Source organism: Vipera berus (genome assembly GCF_964194415.1).
Source record: "Vipera berus genome assembly, chromosome: 1".
NCBI classification, from domain to species: Eukaryota; Metazoa; Chordata; class Lepidosauria; order Squamata; family Viperidae; genus Vipera; species Vipera berus.
The window spans coordinates 223,097,101-223,120,474 of NC_138202.1; the positions used below are offsets into that span (position 1 = coordinate 223,097,101).

At 35.7% G+C, this 23,374-nt stretch overlaps 1 protein-coding gene across 1 annotated transcript in view; it reads left to right on the plus strand.

The window, feature by feature from the left end:
- The window catches only part of PXDN (peroxidasin), a 90,167-nt gene that overhangs the window by 22,332 nt on the left and 44,461 nt on the right, over positions 1 to 23,374 (plus strand). Inside the window, exons 2-5 of the mRNA XM_081315271.1 lie at positions 9,903 to 9,974; positions 11,324 to 11,395; positions 16,526 to 16,597; positions 21,639 to 21,710. Coding sequence (XP_081171397.1) covers positions 9,903 to 9,974; positions 11,324 to 11,395; positions 16,526 to 16,597; positions 21,639 to 21,710 — 288 coding nt within the window. The remainder of the gene's footprint in view (positions 1 to 9,902; positions 9,975 to 11,323; positions 11,396 to 16,525; positions 16,598 to 21,638; positions 21,711 to 23,374) is intronic.

Consider the following 23,374-nt stretch of genomic DNA (forward strand, 5'->3'; position numbering starts at 1 on the left):
TCCATGCAACTATTAACCAGGGCTGATTCTATTTAGTATTTGAGAGCAGTGAAGATTGGTTAACTGCTACCATGCCATATGGGCCTCCCTATTGCATTATTGTACTTTTGTGTGAAGCCACAAAAACTCAAGTCCATAAATTTAATAACATTTCCAATTGCTGGAATATTTCATATGCAAATAATTATGCAAATATTGTGTGTAGTTTCTTGAAGGTAGTAAAGTAATGCTAAAACAAACTTTTAGAAGGAATATATGAAATAAACTGAACACAGGTTTAGAAACCAGTGTTAGAACCTAACCAGAATTAATTAGACCTTTCTTGATTAATATATTGACAATAATCAAAATTGCTTGTGTTGTGAATCAGAAGCCGTGTAATTCAAGGACTGAAAAAGTAATTTACCAAGGTTGGGCAGGTTACTTTAATGGAAAAAGAACTTGGATATCTACAATAAGCCTAGGAAAAAGGTAAAACCAAATGGCTGAGCTGGTGGAATATTGGCTGAAATGTATAATTTTTCAGACCATCAGAAATGATTGTCTCTTTTTCAAATGCAGAATGCAAGTTCTATGATAGTTGGTGATGAAGCTATACAGTAAAGCTATTAAATAAAGAATATTTGTAGCTCAAGGTTGACATGAGGGGTCCTTGATGCTCTGTGAGCATGTTTTGTTTTCTTGCACACATTTCATTACCCAAACTAGGTAATATCATCAGTGCTAGTAAGGAGAAATGCCACCTTTGGTTAAGTTTCCACCAATTTTTCTTCTAATTTCTTTATAACTGTAGCTTTGTTCACTTAATAATACTATTTTACATCGCTTTCTGAGCAACCAGTCAACTCTTTGCACCATTACTTTAATTTTATTATGTTTTACAAGCTCACTAAATGAAAGAACACAAAAAAGCTCAACCAACTTGATAGCAATCACATAACACACTGACAAATGTCCTCCTCTCAGCTTTAATACATGACATCAATAATGGAATCCTACTGAGATCTGATTGGCTTATTGCTAAAACAAAGTGACACCTAGTTGTCTCTCTAAATACTCATGCTCATTGGCTATAATCAGATGAAGGAAAGCTACTTGATATCAACCTAAGCAAGTTGTGCTTCCTTTTTCTGGTTATTTGGCTATACCTTTTCATAGAATACAGTACAGATAATTGAACAAACTTTGTTGCATTACATTCTTGATTAAATTATCTTTCCATTGACATATAATTTTATGGTACTACTCCCAAAAAAGTGGTGTTATTAGCCATTAAACCTCAAAAATACTTTTCCCAAAAGGTTTCCACAATTTTGGCCACTACTGTACTTTAACGTATACTTTCAAAGTAGCTCACCAAATCCAGCATTGTATTACTGACATCATGTAGTTATGCTGACTTTGTTGTATAACTTTGTCTGGTTTTATATGTACTGTTTTGAGTCTTGTTTTTTTAATTATCCTGATGTCTGTTTTTCATTTCCTGACTCAATGTCCTTGAATAAAAGAATAAGCATACATAAGTAATGTTGACTTGCTGTCTGGGAGTTGAGGATCTTTTATCATTTACTGCAGAAACACAGGGAAGACATAGTGGGTATATTGGAAGGAGGAAGAAAATCCCTTTTTTCATGTTGATATTATTTTTAGTTGTTTTTTCCTTCATTTACAAATGGCAGATTATTTAATCTTTCTTCCTAGGAAAACCATGCTGTAAGATACAGTATCACTATAGTAAGTAGCTTACCCTTGAAACTTGCAGTGTTATTATTTTAGGATACTGTTTAAAATTTTTCCAACTAAAAGTATTTGTGTGTGTGTGTGTGTGTGTGTGTGTGTGTGTGTGTGTGAGAGAGAGAGAGAGAGAGAGAGAGGGAGAGAGGGAGAGAGGGAGAGAGAGAGAGAGAGAGAGAGAGAGAGAGAGAGAGAGATATTGGCAATTTGGCATTTTTAATATAGGGAGAGTTGGCATTTTAATATGGTTTGTTTTGATTAAGAGATGGTGATAGTGATAGTGTCTTATTATTTCATATAAAAAGAGATGGATTTCAGTGTAATATGCTAACATCAGCTTTATAGTTGTGTGGCAGTTTTAAGGCATTGAACACCAGCTATTTTGACCGATGAGTGCCAGGTTTTTCTCTGTTAAACTAGAATCAAAGTAACCAAATTGTAGTTAGAACTGTTAAAATCAGACTGTATTAAAGAATAATTCAGTAGCATGGGGAAAGAATAATGAAAATATTGGCTGGGTGGATATTTTTGGAATGAACTACGGTCCTAATTTTTTCTGCCTTATGAAGAATTAATTTGGAGACATTTGAGAAAATAAACATTTGGGGAAAGCATGTTTGTGTACATATGTGGATTTAATACTCGTTAAATTTATACCGGGAGGAAATTTCTTGAAGGGATATTGGCAGTTTTGATATTTGGGATAAGTTAGATTCTGTCTTTGCTTTATACACAGTGCCTGGTCAGCAGGAGTGTTTACATGCCTGCTTCATAGTTATGTGAAACAGTATGCAGCAGCAAACAGTTTGGCTAAGTAAATGACTTATATACCGTATTAGATTTCTGAATGGGATATATGTTCCCAGTCTCTGTGTAAAATGTTGTTCAGTTCTAATACTGATAATTTTTGAAGTATCCTTAATTAAATGAAGTGGGAAGTCAAGATTAATTTTACATTATATATTATTTGAAAATTTTGGAGTTTGCTTTCAGAAATCCCCAGAGCTGTGATCTCAAGAATACATCATGGGGAAAAATTAAGGGATAGTCAGTCCTGAAAGAGCATTGTTCTCTTTATTTTTGGAAATAAAGTTGGTTGTCAGCTATGAAGTAGGATTGGAAAAAGACAATGACCAAAGAAGCACATATATCCAAGTTAGGTTTGTTAACTTTTATGATTTAGCACATTATATCTTATTATAATGTAGGAATGTGATGCTATGTCTTATGATCAAGATCTTTATTATAGTATCATCCTTATTGACTTCCATCTCCTTTAATTCACCATTACATCCTCCATCATCATCATCATCAATCAATCTTTATTCTGTCACAGGCCAGCAAATATCATCAAATTCAGCACAGGAAGCAATGACAATGTTGAATGTGATCCAGAGCTTTGTTCAAGAGCTACTGCTGGATTTTACTTCTCATTGACTCAGTCCTCTTTCCCCTGAACCTGTGATGACATGTTTATGGCAGGAAGCAGGAGAAATAGCTCAAGATGGTACACCATTAAGAAGGAAAGAAAAGGGAAAATAGATGGCTTTTAAAATAATCCAGAAGTAAGAGGTAGGAATTGCAAACTTAGTCATAGCTCTTTGGCATCCTGCAATTGGGAGGGGAATGTTTCAGTCTGGTGACATACAACAGACATAGCTGGGTACAATCTTTCGTGTAACCTTTCCTAATTTGGACAGTCTGCAGATGTGAGAATTTCAACTCTTAGCATCCTCAGCAAGGATCATGTTAGCTAGTGAATTCTGGAAGCCAAAGTCATGCGTCAGGAAGGCCCCAGCTTGAGAAGGGCTGCTCTAATTTAGCCATAGCATCTATTTCCTGCAAAGAGAAAGGAAATTAGAGAGTAGGGATCCACATGCTTCAGAATCAAAGGAAAACAGTTTGAGTAATACCTGTCAGCAGCTTCTTTCAGCAGCTGCTGATTTTTCCTGGGATCACATAAGTGCCTTCTATGGCTGCAGTACAGTGAGGAGGAATTGGTTTAAAAAGTTGCCCATACGCTTCCAAAGCACCCTTTTTCCTTTGAGTTAAAGTAGTCCACAGCCTATTTTTCAGTCAGGCAAACATACTGAGCTCAATATAGTTCTGACATATCTTGGAGAAGCTTCACACATTCGTAAAGCGTACAATTTGACACATAAGGTCTGCAGTTGAATCCCTGGCATCTTCAAGCAAGGCTGGAGGAATTGCTACCTGTAACCCTACAGCGCTACAGGTAGTAACTATATTTTTAATATGAGGATCAAAATCTGACTTTGTGTGGTTTTTCTGCATTCTTAGTAAGTGCAGTGTTTTTAGTATACATGTGGTAATTTTCTGCCTTGCTATGTTCTCCAGGTATGCTGCTTCATTGTCACAGGGCATTTTGCCCAGCTTAGAAAATTTTAGAGGGTTTTGTAAACGTGCTGCTATTTATTTTTGATTAAAAGCAGGAAGAAAAGCAAAAAGCTGTACTGTGTTGCAAAATTCCAGCCTTCTGGGAAGCTATCTGAAAATTCTAGTGCAAGATTAAATTGATTTAGAAATGGGATTCCTCTGGGAATGAAGATAAAAGAGTTGAGTTTCCTTTCCCTGGTAATTCATTATAAACCTGTTTTTTAAAAGGATAAAGTTTGAGAAGTGTATTCGTTGGCTTCCTTTTTCCAAATAGGGTTTGGGTCGGTCTGTGCAGAGAAATAAAGAAGGTTAAAAAGGGAAAAGTTTGTGTTTGTAACCAGGGTATAGGTACAGTGTAGATTAAACTAGCCTTTCTCAACAAATCTTGTTAATGTGGTAGTAGAGTGGATAGGTATCAAGAGCTTATCTTTAAAATGCCTTAATGATCTTTCTTTAATTTCAGTTCTGTACAGAGATTTTACTTTTTCGTTTGAAGGAAGCTTTTTTTCATGCTACTGTGACTCTTGAAAGAAATATCCTGGACTCAGTCCACTTTAAAGTAATAAAGGCGACTAGAGTTTGTCTCACAATTTGCTCTGAGTAAAGTTAGTAAATTATTCTGGATTGCTCTTGTTCTGACCTGCCAGGGATAGAAGAATACGGGTAATCCCCCAGGTACGAACGTTTATTTAGTGAGTTTTCACAAAAACGAGTTAATTCAGAAAGGGTACTTACATTAGAAATTCAAAATTGTGACCAAAAAGAGGCCTCTGTAGCCATGTGACTTGGATTCAGGCTCTGCTGCAAACAGCCGCCATTTTAACTTTGTGACTTGCCTGGGCCATTCAGTGCTATGAGAAGCTGGAAAGGTGTTTTCTTTTTTTTGTGTGTGTGTCCCTGGTCACATGGCCAAACAAGAGCCCAGCTGGCACCAGTTTTTGCTTTGGCTGCAATCTGCTACTGCCTGGGCTCGAATGCTAGAATTACTTCTGTAAGTATTTTAAAATACTTTTTTTTGTTACTCTATAGCGGGGGTGTCAAACTGCCGGCCCGTGGGCCGGACGCGTCATCAGGAAACCGCGCCCACCCCATTGCCGGCAATGGAGAAAAAGCTCCGATACATTGCATGACGTCACGAGTTTGACATGTCTGCTCTATAGTGCTTACAAACTGTTGAGAACTATTCTGCTTTTTAAGTGCTGTGCTTTGCAAACTATTGTGTTTGTAAACTATTGAGCTTTTATTTTGGAGATTAGCATATATTAGTTTGTAGGTTTTAAATTTAAATTGCCTCCCGAAGTTGTGGGTGCCCCATCACTGGAAGCTTTAAGAAGAGACTGGATAGGCATTTATCAGAAATACTCTCCTGTGAAAACAGTGGATTAGACTAGTTAACCTCAATGTCCCTTCCATATTGGAAGCCGAGAGATCTGCAAATCCCTCCCCCATCTCCCTCTGGGTGCCTGGCTGGAGACTCTTAAGCTGGCAAGTGTTTTTTTTTAAAGCACCGGCTCACCCCACCCCCCACCAGCTGAAGACTCTAGAGCTGGCTACCAGCAGTTGTTTTTTTTTTAATAACTAATGGCTGCAAGCCCTGCTTGGAGGCAATTTAGTTCCTGAGCCAGCTCACCGGAAACAGCTAATCGGCAGTGGTTGGGTTTCAGACCAGGTTATGGGACAAAACAGCTTTGGTCACACTTGTTGATGATCTCTGGTAAGAGCAGGATGGAGATAGTGCATCCTTTTTAGCCCTTATTCACCTCTTGGCAGCTTTCAATACCATTGACGATTGTACCTTTTGGGGCCAGCTGCAGGATTTGGAACTGGGTGGCCAGTTTTCTATTGATTTGTCTCTTCTCCAAGGCTGGTCCCAATGGTGTTGATAGGGAACAAAAAGTCCGTCCCGTGGCCTCTGTGGTGTGCCACAGGGATCAGTACTCTCTCTACTCCTTTTTAACATCTACATGAAGCTGATAGCGAAGATCATCTGACACCACAAAACTCTACATCTCAGGGGACTCAAGTGTTGTGGCTGCCTTTTTGCAGGGCCTGGAGGCTGTGGGGGTCTGGATGGGGAAATAACTGGCTTCAGCTGAACCCTGGGAGGATGGAGTAGTTGTGGATCCATGGATCCATATTTGGTCTTGGATGGGGTTTCACTACCCCAGAGAGACCCTATGCCAACCTGGGGTTTCTCCTAGATTCATGATTCATAGAGGAGCTGGTAGTCATGTCTAGGAGACCCTTCACTCAACTTTGTGTAGTGTGCCAGTTGTGATTGTGAGGCCCTGCAGTTAGTCACTTGTGCCTTGGTTATCTCTTGTTGGATTATGGCAAAGAACTCTACATGGGGCTCTCTTTGAAGCTATAGCTGGTATAGAATGCAGCTGTGCAAAGAGTTCTGAAGTCCCTAGGATGGTGCATGTAATACCGACGTTAGAGGCGCTGCATTGGTTGCTGTTTGCTTCCAGGACCAATTCAAGGTGTTGGTTATTACATATAAAAAACTCTTTAGGGCATGGGACCAGGTTATCTGAGGAACTGTCTTGCACCCCAGTAGGATTGGCCAACCCTATCTGCCAAGGAATTTCAGCTAGCGGGGTTGAGGAGGAGAGCTTTTTCTGCCTTGGCTCCTGCCCTCTGGAACATCTTGCCACCAGACGTGAGAGTCATTTCCATCCCTCTGGCCTTCTGGAATCACTTTAAAACCTGGCTCTACCACTGGGCTTGGGACCCTATGGGGGAACACTATGCTAGAGGTGGTTGGTTGAGTGAGAGACAAAACCCCACCCCCTTACCGTCTGTGACCTTGTTTTTCAACCTTTATTTAATTGTTAATTTTAATACTTTTTAATATTTATATTTTTATGCCATTGTAAACTGCCCAGAGTCACTTTGGATAGTAAGACTGGGGGTGGGAGGGAAGGAGCATATTAATTTGATAAATAATTGAATGAAATTTTTAATTTTGTTTCTCCCATTCTTTGTTTTCCTCTGTTTACTTAAAATGCGTTGTTTTCCATCTACCAAGACGGGATTGCTTTCAGCCAAATCTTTGTGAAATAGCTCCTTTTAAAACGCATTGAGAAACATATGCATTCAACTCACATTTTAGAACCCCAAACAACATGTACCCACTGTATTCGAAACATTGATGGAACTCTTTGCAAGGTATATTACTATGTCACAATATAGAATAGAGTAGAATTTATTTTTTTCCATAAAACTAGTATGGATAATAAATAAGAAGAATAAATATGAAAAAAAATAATTAAATATAAGAGCAAATCCATTTAAAAACTTTTAAAAATCAGTAAATCTAGAATAAAACAAAAGCAAAAATAAGTAGTACCCAAATATCAAGTTCAAACTTTAAGAGCAAAAAGCAAGACGTTAAAATCTGCCCTACTGCATTCACATTATAATGTTAGATACGAATATGTAAGTTATATAACTCGCATCACAAAATCTGTGAATAGCATCCAACATTTGACATTTATTTATTCACTTATTAATCAAAATATGTAATTCAGTAAGCAGTTAGCTTACGTCAGAACTTTGTATGCCTTTGCCTGCTGGCAGAAAAACAGGAGGAATAGAATTGGCTTAACCTCCCTTGGAAGAGAGCTGTAAGCACATTAGAAGCATTCTTTAATGGTCCTGCACATTGAGTTGTAAAAGGGACAGAAAGAAAGACCTCCCTAAACACTTGGGTATAATGATCTTAAAGAAGAATTGATCTTTCAAACATACTTGTCCCAAGATTATTAGAAATGATAAAGTTATTAACCACACTCTATGACTAGAAGCTACTAGCCAAAAAATGTTGGGAAGGTACCAGCTGAAATCTCAGAAATATTTCAAAAGGCAATTTTTTAATGGCATCCTCTTGTAGAACACAGTTTTAAGAAAGATAAAGTGTTACTTGATTCATGTAGCTTTCTTGGGAACGATGGAAGTAGTACCAACATGATGTATTTAATAAAGTGTCATCATGGCCAAGCAAAAGAATTCTAGGAACAATCAAGGTTGAGTTACCAATCTTATCTGTGCAAATTTTTCCAAGCCATACAGATTTAGGACTAGATGAAAGAATACACAGAGCTTGGAAACCAGGGTGTTCAAAAAGCTGTATAATCCCATCTAAGGCAGGTTGAATTCTAATTGTCTAATCCAGGGGTCGGCAACCTTAAACACTCAAAGAGCCACTTGGACCCGTTTCTCACAGAAAAGAAAATATTGGGAGCTACAAAACCCTTTTGACATCTAAAATGAAGATAACACTGCATACATCCTTTTTTTTACCTTTATGCTATGTATAAAAACACTATAGTGTGTTGCATTTATGAAATTAATGAACTGCTACAAAGAAAATAAATTTTTATGCTGGAGAAAGAAGGGGAAAAAAAACCTTTCTCCTTCATCCCAACAGGTGAAAACAATTTTAGTAGCTTATCTACCATCTTTAAATACAGCATAATTATCCCCATACCTCATCTCTTAATTAAAAAAAAATCAAAATATTTCATTAAACGTGCTTTACTAAAAGTCCAGTAAGGACAACATATATTCATATTTTCTCTTCCTCTCTTTTCTCTCCCCCTCTCTCTTTCTCTCTCTCTCTTCCCCCTCTTTCTCTCTTTCTTCTCCCTCTCTCTTTCCCTCTCTTTTTCTCTCTTTCTTCTCCCTCTCTCTCTCTTTTTCTCTCTCCCTCTCCCTCTCTCTTTCCTCTCCCTCTCCCTCTCTTTCTCTGTCTCTCTTTTCTCTCCCTCCCTCTCTCTCTCTCTCTCTCTCCTCTCTCTTTCTTCTCCCTCTCTCTTTCCTCTCTCTCTCTCCCTCCCCCCCTCTCTCTCCCTCTCTCGGATCTTCTGCTTACCTGGCCAGCTGGCCTCGCGCTGTTCTCTGACAAGCTGACATACATTCTCATTGGGCTGGCTCTCCTGCCCTTGGTCTTCCAGTCCTCCTCTCCCACTAAGTAAGTAAAAGTTTGTGTGTGTGTGTGTGTGAGAGAGAGAGAGAGAGAGAGAGCGAGAGCTGCTGCTTTCTACTTCCTGCTGCTTCCTGTGGAGACGCAGCAAGGGCAGGTAGCCCGCCCAATAAGCTTGTCAGCTTGTCGGAGAACAGCGTGATGCCAGCTGGCCAGGTGAGCAGAAGATCAGAGAGAGAGAGAAGGGAAGCACAAGTGCCTCTCTCTGTCTCTCTCTGCAAATGGCAGAGGACTGGGAGCCGCAGTAGAAGGCTGAAAGAGCCACATGCGGCTCCAGAGCCACAGGTTGCCGACCCGTGGTCTAATCTATTAATTGTCAATCAGGAATACTTTTGCCATCTTTGCACTGTTTCTCTCGATTAGTTTGATAACAGCATCATGCACTGCTTTAAACTTGAGTATTTTTTTAAATTTAGATGGAAAAGAGATATGGAATTAGGTGTCATTAGGCAGTACACAATCCCTAATGCTCCATTTATTATTTTCCCCAACAGTGTATATGTTAAGTAGTATATTCAAGATAGAAACCCCTTCTGTGGGTTGGCATCAAGAACCACAAAAACCATTGGAAATAACAGGGCATATGGAAATAAAATAGAATAATCTGGAATTCCACAGATTTTTTTTTGTATACCACAGTTTCCTTTTTTTGCTTTAATTAGAGTGAAATGCCATTGAAAAGTATATAATACAGTTATTAGCCAATGTTTATTTTCAACTTGTTGAAATGTGGACCATAAAAAATATGACAGTAATCAAGAACTTTTTTCTCCCTTCCTAACAGAGATCTTCGGTTCAATCGAATTAAAGAAATCCAGCCTGGTGCATTTAGAAGGCTTAAAAATTTGAACACATTGTAAGTTTCATCCTTCTTACAACCTTTTTTTCCTTTTGTAAACTGTTAACCATTTTTATTTCCATCTCCATTTGTATTTTGCTTCATTAAGACTAGGAAGACTTGTTTCGATGTACATTAAGTTTTCATTATGTTGACTTCTGACTAGAGTTTTAAAGCTTTTAAATTTAGTCAGTATTTTGTGGAATCCACATGAAAGAACATAAGAAATCTAGCCATCTGTAATTTTTGTTGACTTCCATATAAATTTAGCTAATTTGCAATCCATGCAACAGGTAAAAGAATTGTCAGCTACTGGTCCACCAACAGATTTGCTAGGGGTCCACCGTGATCTATCCATCTCTTGTCACTTTTCTCTAAAACAAAAAGGGCAATGTATTTTTGAATATATTGAATTTTTGAAAATATTAATGCACTGTTTCCACCTGGACATAGGGCTTTCTAATGATAGCAGAAATAGTTTATATTTTCATTCCTATTGATAGCTCCATGGAGACTTATCTTAGTTTGCTGATTAATTCATAGTACAGGTAGTCCTTGACTTCATTTAGTGACCATTTGAAGTGACTCATGACCATTTTTCACACAACCATTGCAGCATCCCCATGGTCATGTGATCAAAATTCAGACTTTTGGCAACTGACTCATATTTATAACAGTTGCAGTGTCTTGGGGTCAAGTGATCAACTTTTGTGACCTTCTGACAAGCAAAGTCAATGAGAAACACCAGATTCACTTAACTATATTTAACAACTGCATGATTCATCTAACAGCTGTGGCAAAAAAACATTCATTGGAGCAAAACTCACTTAACAAATGTCTCACTTAGCAACAGAAATTTTGGGCTCAATTGTCATAAGTTGAGGACTACCTATATTGATAGATTTTATTTCAGTTTTCCCTATCTGGTGTCCTCCAGATTTGTTGGGGCAGAAGTGTTACAAGTCCAAGCCACAATATATATTATAGCTGCAGTAGGAAATATTAATAGAAATCACAACAGCCAAAATACAAAACATACTTAAGTAAAGATAGGTCAATCAAATTATTATTAATAAGCGAGCAAGGTTTTCAATTTTCTGATATTCCATCAGATGATAATAATATTCAGGGAGCAATAGTAGCAATAGCAGTAATTTTGCCATTGAATGTAATAGCATACTTTGAATGTTGTACCTACTCTAGCTATCTTTCTGAAAAATAGGTATTGAGATTGATATTTTGGAATGAAGTATCTGTTCCATACTTCTTTTTTTTCAATAAATCATTTTAAGAAAACCCTGTTATTGTTACTTGCAATTAATCGTTCTTCAGTGGGAAAAAATACCTCTTTTTGTTTTATGTCCTAGACTCCTCAACAATAATCACATTAAAAGAATACCAACTGGAGCATTTGAAGACCTTGAAAATCTCAAATATCTGTAAGTGCAAACATATTCTCGGAGAATATGTTGATATAAAATGTGTGCTATGCACTAGGCCTGTGCATGTCGACTGTTGTTTGCTTGAGCAAGGATTCTTTGGTTACTTTTAAGCCACCCTCTTGTCTATGTCAGTTGCAAAAGCCAGAAGTACTATAGAAGGCAGCCTCTTATTCGCACTCATAAACGTTTTCCCCAAGCTGGAGGAGGCTTCTGTGTAAGAGCTGTATACATCCAGAAGTCTCTTGGCTTTTGAAACTTATTGAGATGTTGAGGAAGTTGAGCAAAGCAATACCTCTTCACTCTTAGAAGTACCATCTATGCTGTTTTGTGAAGCAGCCTCAAGGCAGGAGTTCACCCAAATCTTCACTAAAGCAAAGTGCCTTTCAAAAAGTTCCACAAACCAATTACACAGTGTGAAAACCCCAAAGAGCTTCAGATGACAAAAAATGTCTGGGATTGCTATAGCATCTTCTTATCTTTTCTGCAGATTTTTCTGTTAATAAAGATTAGTATTTAGTATTAGTATTTAGTATTACTTCTTAAGGGCTTAACATAATGTTTGTAGCATAGTATTTTCAGAGCATCGTAAAAACTTAATTTACATCATAGTAAAAAGTAATAGGTAAGCATACATATTAATGTTAATGTTAGCATGATATCATAGCAACCCCAAACTATGTTATGTGGGTTTCTGAGTTTTCCATGTATGGTTTTTCAATTAGGGTATGAGAGTAGTTCATTCTCCTTCAATGATCTCATTGCAAAGAAGAAAATTAGAAACCAGCTCCAGGGCCAGAATATATGAAAGAAAACGTGACTTACATTTGAATGTAAATAAAATTATTTGGATGATGAGGGATGCTAAGAAAGAAGAAAGCAGTACATTGGATAAAACTTCCCATCAGATCTCCCTGCTCAGCATGGGAGATCTGGGAATGAATTAGTTGAATGAATGTGTCTGTGGGAAGTAGATTCTTCAGAAATGAAATGCCTGCACAAAAAGATAAGTTCTTATCAATGGCTATACAAAAGCTAGTAAATGCAGGTTTCCAAGCATACAGCAGAAGGCAAGAGCGTAGGAAAAGGAGAAGGAACTTTGGTTTATGACTAAAAGAGAAATCTTGGAATTAGTATGCTTAAAATCATAGCAGAGTAAAGAAGCTTTAGAGAATTTGAATGTTGCCGAGCCCCTTCCCTAGGAATATAGGAATGCTGTCCAGTATTCAGAAGATGGCCTGTAATGTGCTATTTCCGCTGACTGGACTTCTCTGAGCAGAATCAAATCAGAAATGTTTCTCTGCTCGATTGACCCGCTCAGAACATGAGTACTTCTGTGGTGGTCTGAGCAAGTTATTCAAGATGTTTTCTGTTAAATACTTTGCCTACAATGTTGTCTACTTGTCTGTATCATTTCTCTGTAATCTATCCTTCCTTTTGTTTCCAGTGGTGCCTTGTTTAAATATGGGCTGTTTAATAACCTCCTTACACAGTCACACTGATTTTGTTACTTGTATTACATTTGTCTTTCTCATTTAATAGCTTGCAGTTCCATATTTTAAAGAAACTCACATTTTGAATTTCATTTCTCCTTGAATACTTACGGGATAAAAAACCCATTAATACCACAGCTTTTAATTTTCTTAATATCCTAAATCTCAAAGTGAAATGTTCACTTCAAATCAAAGTCTCCACCACTTTCCAACCAATTCTTCCATATTAGTGAAGGAAATTTTGTGATAGCGGATCTTCTGGTTTAGTGGCCTACCTATAAAAAGATGGATTTTTTAGCAGATCAAATCAGAAATTTACTAGCTCTTCTATTATATAATGGAAATCTCTTGTGATTATCATGCTTTCCCATTGTAGAAATTGGTAACCTAATCTAGGAAAATATTATGTTAACCTTCTGTTTAGTATGCTGCTCTATGGCAAATGCATGCAATTACATAGCGATTATTATTATTTTTTTCTTTTCATACAAATATGTAAAATTCTGTTTGCTGTTCTCTTAGCCTGATGTGACCTGGTGGTACTGTCATGACTCTAGTTCTGAATATACGTGCATTTAGAAAGTATATTCAAAATGAGTCCTTTTTTCCCCCTTTTCAACATCTGATTTAGTTGATAATGGTATATCATACTTTCTGTGCCATCTCTTAGAAGCAGATGACCACATCTCTTCACTGGGGTGCTTCAAGTGCATTTCTGTAGAACATTAATTGGAATGAAATGTCCCTTGGAACTGTATTCACTCCTATTATATTGTATCTAGTTTATATTTTTCTTGGTAACAGTAAGAAGTAAATTACGGTTTGACCAAAAAACTCCTGTATAATGGTAAAATATTGGCGAGATGATTTCACAATTGGCTCAATAATCTCTTCCACAGAATGCTCAGGAATGAATCAAAAGCATCTTGGAGGGAAATATCAAGACACGTAGCTCTTTCTGGGCACTGTGCAGTTCCATACCTGTATAAATTACTGAGAGAATTTGAAATGCTATCAAATCTGCAGAGTTAATATAGTTCTAAAGCTAAGGTAGGAGTTGTGGCTTATACTTCAGAGGAGAGAAAATTTAAAAAGAGGTAGAAGATTAGGTTGAAAAGAATGTGATTGAATTTAACAAGGATAAATATTAAGTTTCGCACCTGAGTAGGAGAAATAGAAGAGATAAGTGGAGAATGGGGAAGACAAGACTTGACAGGGTATAATCTGGATGTCCTCGTAAACTGCCAATAACATGATGCAACTGTCCAATAGATAACTGATATGTTGAAGTGCAATAACAGCCTCTTTCTCAATCATAGGAAGTAGTTGTTTCATTTGAACTCCACTTACTATAGAGAATTGTAGCCAATTCTGGGCATCCCATTTCAGAATAACAGAAGTTGGAAGGAACTTTGGAAGTTTTCTAATCCAGGGGTCCTCAGCCTTGGCAACTTTAAGACTTGTGAACTGCAACTCTCAGAATTCCTCAGCCAGCTTTGAAGTCCACAAGTCTTAAAGTTGCCAAGGTTGAGGACCCCTGTTCTAATCCAATTACTTGCTCAGGCAGGAGACCCTATTCTATCCAAAATGTACAGTAGCAAATTAGAATCAATTCAGTGGAAGGCTGTCAAGTTGATGAGTTTATGAAGATCAAGTAAAGAAACTAGGTATATCTAGTCTATAGAAGATATTATTGGTGGGAGATAGGATAGCAGTCTTCACATACCTGCGATACAAGATATGCGATATAAAAGTCATGTCACAAAGAAATTGTTGTAAAAAATTGTAGAGAGCTAGGGTAATGGTTTTTTCCCCTACAATCTTTAAAAGTATCGCACAGGTATTTTTAACTATTCAAATGCTGAATCTTAGATACAAGATTACAATCAAATTATTGTCATTAAAAGAAATGGCATACTATTTTCTTTTTTTAAACTGAACACAGTAGAATTTTCCCTTTAGAATAAATTTAGTTTTCACAAATTTAAATTCAGTTCTATGACAATAATACAAATGTTTTTATTCTAATGTTTCTAAACTTTCCTTTTCTTCTGTGAAAATCCTTCTGTTTCTACAGTGTATCTGAACCTGGTTTCCAGCAGGAGATTTGAATTAAATTGGTTGAACTGAATGTACAAAAATATTTTAAATGCCCAAAAATGTATTTCTAATCTTTCTTGGCTTATAACCCATTTCCTCAGATTTTTCATTTGTTAACCTGAGAAAGAAAGAGTTTTTCAAGTTGCAGATTAATGAATAATAACATTATAGGGAAATGAAATCAGTAAAGTATATAATGTTATATAATGACAGTAGCTATTCACAAAACATTAGGTGTGATAGTGATGATATTAGACAACTGATTAACAAATATAGTATGATAAGAATCTCTGCTTAATCTGTTTTACTTTCCAGAAACTGAACAGAACTTCATCTACCTCTCCAGTCATTCCTATTGACTGCTATTTTTATTCTAAATATACCATTAATATTAATATTTCATCATTTTATCTATCATTGTCCAAATATAGTACTAATATTTAGGAAAATGCTATAGCCTGCAGAAGTCATAAAACATGGAAATTAATCTTTCAGATAAATGTATTGAGGGCTTCAGACAGCAGAACAGTCTCAGTATGTAATTAACTATTTTGAGATAGAAATACTTTAATATTGTTCCAGTTGTTTAATATTCTGTGAGCAGGATAGAGAAAAATTTACAATTCTATGAAAAAAACAAACATAATTACCAACATGTTTTAAAGAAGCTAGACATGATAACAAATAAATCTTTCATTTCTGGAAACCACTGTGCTGCTATATTTATTTAGCATTATTCTTAATTTATCTGTGTAAATTATTTTATTGATGTAATTGAACAATCAGTCTAGTTAATAAATACAAAAGGGTTGTGATGGTGCCCACCATTAACTGTTTTCACTGTGTTTCTTGTGATATCAATTTTATTTTTCATTTGTATTTTCATATTTTATATCATGTCAGAGGTTTGCATGCACTCCTGTGGTGAAGTTGTACTCTATTAATATCAGACTCTTATACAGTTCCATTTGTTAGTTGACTTCCTAAATTCTCCGCTATTACATTTTTTGTTCTGTGATTTCTTTAACTTTTAAAATTAAAAGTTAGTTATTTTGATAGAATATTATGCTAGATATCTGATTTATTTGAACTTTCAAATTATTAATGTTTTGAAGAGAAACAACTAACAATCCATTAGTTCAAGTAAAGTTCATTCTCCATACTGAACAGTACTAGAAACATGATTACAAGAAATTGACATAAATTATCTTAGTCCAATGAATTTGTGTATGTACTTTTCGTAATCACACAGATGGAACTTAGTTCTGTGTCAAGATAATTCCCAGGCCTGTTCTGAAATAGAATCGAAAGCTACTTGGTGATTACATTTGAAGTCCAGCATAGTTTTCTCTTTGTACCCTGAAGCTTTTGACCAATACTCTCAAGCAAAAAGTGATGTGTTGTGTATACATGTCTCGTTTTGTTGCTTTCCATTGTGCATTTGAAAAACTGTCCTCACATGTCAACTTAATTCCTTCACGCATTAATGTAACACTTGTTTGTGTATACTAATATTACTGATTATTTCTTGTTTCAGCTATTTGTACAAGAATGAAATCCAGTCAATTGACAGGCAAGCATTTAAAGGACTTGCCTCTCTAGAACAACTGTAAGTGCCTTTTCTCTACTGTGCTGTCATCTGTTTGGTTGCCTCAGAGAAAAAGTGCACGTTTTCAAGTATTTCTTGCCTGCATGCTTTGCATGATTGCACGGAATGGGTCTATGGTCCAGTGTGGTTGCAATCACTGGCATGCAGAAAGCATATTTGTCAAGTATGTCCTTTCTGTGTTTACATTTTATTTTATATATTATTTCTATTTCAAGACAATTATTTATTTATTTATTTATTTATTTATTTATTTATTTATTTATTTATTTATTTATTTATTTATTTTATTTATTTTATTTATTTTATTTATTTTATTTATTTTAATCCCATTTATATCCCGCCCTTCTCCGAAGACTCAGGGCGGCTTACAATCTAAGCACAAATCAAATGTGCTTAGCAATAGCCTTCATTCTATGTATATGCCTGCTTATTAGAACTTTCGCCCCCCCCCAGCGGCATTATTACAAAGTCAGCTTATTGCCCCCAACAATCTGGGTCCTCATTTTACCTACCTCGGAAGGATGGAAGGCTGAGTCAACCTTGAGCCTGGTGGGATGCGAACCTGCAATAATTGCAGGCAGCTGGTGTTACTTAAGGAGGCATCAGCCCACTACTGCTCCACCAAGTGCCAATTATGTGGCAGTTTCCATAATTTTAGCACCAAATGTAAGAATTAGGGCTTCTGTTTCTACAAACAATTTATAGTTTTGATTTACATAGAGTAATAAGGAAAATCCAGACAAATATTTCACTGTCTACAGCTTACGTATTTGGCTTATTCCATTGGTCATTCAAACGGTTGAACTGTTTCTGGATATAAAGGGAGTAGGAACTTGTGTTGAAAAGATAATTATACCCTCTAATTTTAAAATTTCATTAAAGATTCAGTCATAATATTGAGAATAATTAGCTTAGAAAAGAGGCAAGCCAACAATATTGCCTTCCTATCTCAAGATAGTCACAGGTAATATGAGTAGCAGTTTGCACACATAATTCTTTAGAGTTCATTGGAAGGAACTGATAACACTTTGCTGATTTCTGTCATTTAGTGCCATCCCAATAGAAATGTTTCACTCAATAATATACAGTACATATGATGATGCTTGTTTGAATGAACTGCTGCTTCAAGGAACACTTTGCGTTTGAAGTGTCCATGTTAATGGACATAAGCAAACCATCATATATTTATTGGCTCTTATTGAAAAAAAGCAACCTGTGATTCTAGGTTTCTGGTAGAAGCTTCAGTGACATCATGAACATCATAACATTTTTGAGCAAGTCATTATATCATTTAGAAAAATGAATTTTAGAGCATGCTGAATATATTGTACCAAAATAGCCGTATTTTAAAATGATACCATTTATGTTGATTGGGGCTTCTAATTCTGATCACTTTGACCTAGTCAGAGCAACGGGTGGTCAAAAATTGTGTATCATAAAACTTACCAGATTTCATTCTATTCCACCCCATCACTCTGAAAATAAGCAGGAACAGAGAGAAGCGTTCCCAGGTTTTCCCTCTACCTGCCATCTTTTGGTTACTAAACCAGCCAAGGAACAGTCACAGATATTTCATTTGGAAATTATACCTTAAACCATTTTTGGGGTATATTTTTTCCATTACTGTTATTTCTTAAAGCATGTGGAGTCTACATTGGAACAAAATAGGATTGTTATTATCATCGCTGTCATTGTCAAAATAGTGCATGCACTTCTGACTGTTGAAGAATTTTCATAGTTTACATAGGATTTATGTGCATTTTAATGAACTCTATTTTGGTGCATACATCCTATTTTCTCTTGCTTGGATCCATCCAGTAGCATGATCAATAAATCATCTATTGCTTAAGATATTATCCTACCTTAGCATACCTTTAAAGTCTTTTTGCAAGCTAAACTCATAGGGTTATCCTTTGCTGACAAACCCTGGCTTTTGGAGAGCCACAAATTAAGACTTGGCATATGTTAAAGCAAGCAATTTTCTTTTCCATGTGCATTCTTAGAAAGAGCCAAATAAGAATGATTCCTTGTAATACTGCATGCAAATACATCACACAATGTAAATTGAAGAAATATTCCAGTATTAAAGTCTTGCTAAGTTTTGTATAGTTCATTGATATAAAAATATATTGTTAATAGTTTATTTTTTTTATTTTTATTTTTATTACATTTATATCCCGCCCTTCTCCGAAGACTCAGGGCTTAGCAGTAGCCTTCATTCTATGTATATGCCTGCTTGTTAGGGCTTTCACACACACCCCCAAGCGGCATTATTACAAAGTCAGCTTATTGCCCCCAACAATCTGGGTCCTCATTTTACCTTCCTCAGAAGGATGGAAGGCTGAGTCAACCTTGAGTCTGGTGGGATGCGAACCTGCACTAATTGCAGGCAGCTGGTGTTACTTAAGGAGGCATTAGCCCACTGCTCCCCCAAGGCTCAAGTTAATGGATTGGTCTCGAATACACTTTTAAGCACAAGTGGATTAACTCCAATGACATTCTCATGAAGTTGATCTAAGCCCTATTAGGCTCATTTTCTGTGTGATAGAATCCCGGACACTTAATTCTGCCGTGGACTGGTTGATACTTTATTCTGCTCAGTTATTACAAAACTTCCTTCCTGAGTTTATTCACTTTCATTTAGTAATCATGGAATAAATGAGGTAAACTCATAAATGAGGTTGATTAGAAAGGTAAATATTCTTCATGAATCTTTTGTTTTTAAACTTTTTGTTGCAAAACATTTTCCACAGAAGGTTGCTGTTTATTTTGACCTCTTCATCATTTCTCCCCTCCTACAATTTTCAGGTAGATATGGATGAAGAAATCAGATATATCACTTTTCTTCCCCTCTGTCATAGCACCTTCATATGGTAACATGAATTTAACAAGATATTTTGAATCTCATTCTCAGTTCAGAAATGTGCAAATATTTGATTGTTTCTAACATGTACCTCAATTTCTGGTTTCTGATCTTAGGGCCCGTTTAATAAACCCTCAATTTGCCATTACATCTTCTACACTTCAGGTGTATCTATGGTGGAACTCAAATAAGAAAACCAGTAAAAAAAATCATGGTAAATCTGAATCTAGGTTGCACTGTTTCATAGAATTAGTATATGGAGGACTTTATTAAGATCCCCCCACCCCCACTGTGTACGTATTTGTATTAAAATAGAGGGTGGTTCTGTTGTGGAGTTTTTGCTTGCAGCCTGCTGAAATACTTTCTCATTTTTCCAGAAAAGTAGACTGAGATGTATCCCTCATAATAGTTGAGACAGGATACGACAGGCAGAGGAGAACTGCAAGCTGAGCTTTCTTGCAAATTCTCCATCAGTAGCAAACCCTCAAGAAAAAACGATTAATAGATAATATAGATGTAAAAATTGAATGTAAGTAATTAAGCATCCTTTCTATACTTTTTTCTGTCAGTATCCCTGAATTCTTATTTCAGCCACACAGATTTGGAAATAGATATTTGCTGTGGATCAGTTCACTCTTTTGCATATCTTTCCTTACTGTTAGCACATTTTCATCATATTTTTCTACTTTGGATGCACCTTTTTCACTCTTCTGAGAACAGAAACCCAATATCTACCAGACCTGCAGCCAATATTACTTAAGTGACAGTACTAGGAAGAGATCCGTAGACTTTTGAAGGTTAAACAATGCTCCTCCTTTTACATATTCAGGTGTTCCATGGATTTTGTATGTTTATTTCAGCTTCTTTTCCTTTTGGACTTCCTGGCAGTGAGCAGAAAGATTTGGAGTTTTATTTGTGATTGCTTAAATGCAAGAAGAATCCTAAGGGGATTCTGGTTCCTACTAGTTAAGAACCTCTGATTTCTGTGGCAACCTAAGCTAAATGTGACCACGATTGCCTTTCAGACATTAGTGTTCAACCTCATGAGATTGAGAACAAGAAAAGCAGAGCTGAAAACATTGGGGGTGGGTCCCCTTCCATGCTTTTTCCACATATTTTCTCATCCTGTTTGGGCATAATAACTAATACTGTCATAATAGCCACCAATATAGGAATACAGCTCTTCATCCCATAGAACAGAACAGCAATTCATAGCTTATATTCCATATTTTTCATTATAGCAATAGCATAGCAATAGCACTTGGACTTATATATCGCTCCATAGTGCTTTACAACCCTCTCTGAGAGGTTTACAATGTCAGCATATTGCCCCCCAACAATCTGGCTCCTCATTTTATCAATCTCAGAAGGCTGGAAGGCTGAGTCAACCTTGAGCCAGTCAGGATCGAACTCCTGGCTGTGAGCAGAGTTAACTTGCAGTACTGCATTCTAACCATTGCACCATCATGGCTCTTATTATTTTCCTATGCTTGATTAACTTTTTGTTGTTTTGAATATATAAATCTTTCTTATCTATAATTCATGTTCTATGCAATGAAGAATTGGGTTTATATTCTACAAGCATATTTAAACTGAAGCTTTTTGACTAGAGAAGAAATGTACACCTGGTTCACAATACTAAACCTTAGTTGCTTTTGGCTTAGCACATTGTGGCAAGACAGCCAGTTGTGATTTGAAAACCATGGTTTCATGACTTAGCCTGTTAGATTAACTCAATCAATTGGAATTTATTCAGTAGTAATTAAACAATGTGATATGGAATCCCAGTCATATGATTAAATTTCTTACTTCTTTATCTCTTTTTTTAATAAATAAGCCAGAGATAGAACTCTCAGTGGGCAGAATATATCAACCATTAAAATTATTCATACATAATATATATATATATAATATACCTATATGTTATCTTTTACCATTATTTTTATTATGTATGCTTAATTCTCAAGCCATTGGTGATGTTTGTTAATTATAAATTTGTGCTGAATGACATAAATATGAGGTAATATTTATATTATATCACTGATTTTCAGGCAAAAGCTGAGGCTAGGATCTAACTTTATTTGAAGATTTTTAAAAATAGGCTTTAGTTTGCTTATTATTATCATGTTATTTCTTTTTCTATATCCTCTTATTTTTCTCTCTCTAACTTTTTAACAGATATCTGCACTTTAACCAGATTGAAACCTTGGAGCCAGAATCATTCACCCATCTTCCCAAACTTGAAAGATTGTAAGTGTTTTTCTTTTTTCTTTTTTTCCCACCCATATGTTAGCTTTTTTTTAACCTATCAAGTAATGGTAATTCCATATAACACTTGGAAACATTATTAAAATTTCTGCTCAAACTAGGCTTAGATCTAAGCTTGTAGGATCTATGCTTGTAGGATCTATGCAGATCTATTTTTAATAGTAATTTTATTAATGATTATAATTAGAAAAATAAAAACTGATAGAAACTGAAAACATAGATGAATAAAAAGAAAACATACAAGGTGTGGAAAAGAAAGAAATTAGAAAGAGAAAGAGAAAAGAAAAAAATAAGCTAAAGAAAAAGAAAAGAAATATATAAAGAAATGGCTTTATATAAACAATTTTAGTAACTTATCTCCTTCTGTTAAAATACAGCAAATGATCTTTTATTCCTATATCCCATCTCTTACATACAAATAAACCCAGCATCATCATTTCAGTCCTGATGTCCATTTTAATCTTGATCAAATACATCAACTGTATATTCCTTCCTTTTACTTTTAACAGTCTTAATCTTTAGTATTATTATTATTTATTAAATATTTATGCCACCCATCTTCCCTATAAGGTGACTCTAGGAAGTTTACAGATTATAAAAAGATAAATAGAAAACTAATTAAAATATGATTATGCAAAATTTTTACCCTGTACAACAAAATGGGATTAAGAGACGGACAGCACAAGGATGATGTCTCCTCAGCCAGTCAAACACCTCTAATGATAAGTGCCCCTCAGAACCCCAAGCCAACCAATAAAACCAAGATTTAATACCATTCTGGAAGACCAAAAGCATGGCAGCAGTTCTCACTTCTGGTTATATTAGAATCTCTTACTTATATGCCAAAAATAATAACAGATATTTCAGACTAAACCATTACACCCAATCAGTGAAAATATCCATTAAACAACACCAGAAGTAACCACCTATTAGCCATAATCAATTGCATTTTTTCTTCTATCCAGCAATCATTAAACCCCATATGTAGAGTTCTAACATTTGCTTTTGTCTATCTTTATCTCTTCTCTCAAAGCCCTTGTCAATTTTATCAGTCCATTTTATAGTTTTAATACAGTCCCACCGGTAAATCTCTAGTATAAAGACATCAGCCGGTTTCTTTTGTATGTATAGTGTAACATTGTTTTCCATGTCATTTTTGTAGCCTGTCATTTTTAAATCCACTTTGAACTCCATTTCAATCTTATCCGGTAGAACTTGTTCCTTTTCCATAACATCTTTCAGACACAGTGTGTCTATAGAGGTAGTTGCTATTAAAATTAACTTCTACAATATCCTTCAATGTGTCCAATGTTAAAATATTTTACTTCATTCTGTAAGTCAAGTAAGTATTCTTCTTTAACTGTAATCTACTTCCCTCTAGTTCCCTCCAGTTTCCAACTTTTAAATCTTACTTTTTTAAAAGTTAAAAACAAAAGCATTTTCCCATAGGAAACTTTCTTTATAATTAATTTCAAAATTTGATTTCAAATTTATCAGAGTGCTTAGACTGTTTGTAACTTTCTGAAATCAAAGTTTTAATCACTCTTTTGCTTATATATAAACTTTTTTTAAAGACCTTAAACTTGCATTTAAAACTTCTTTCAGTAAGGATTGAAGAAAACTCACCCGGTATTATAAAATGTATC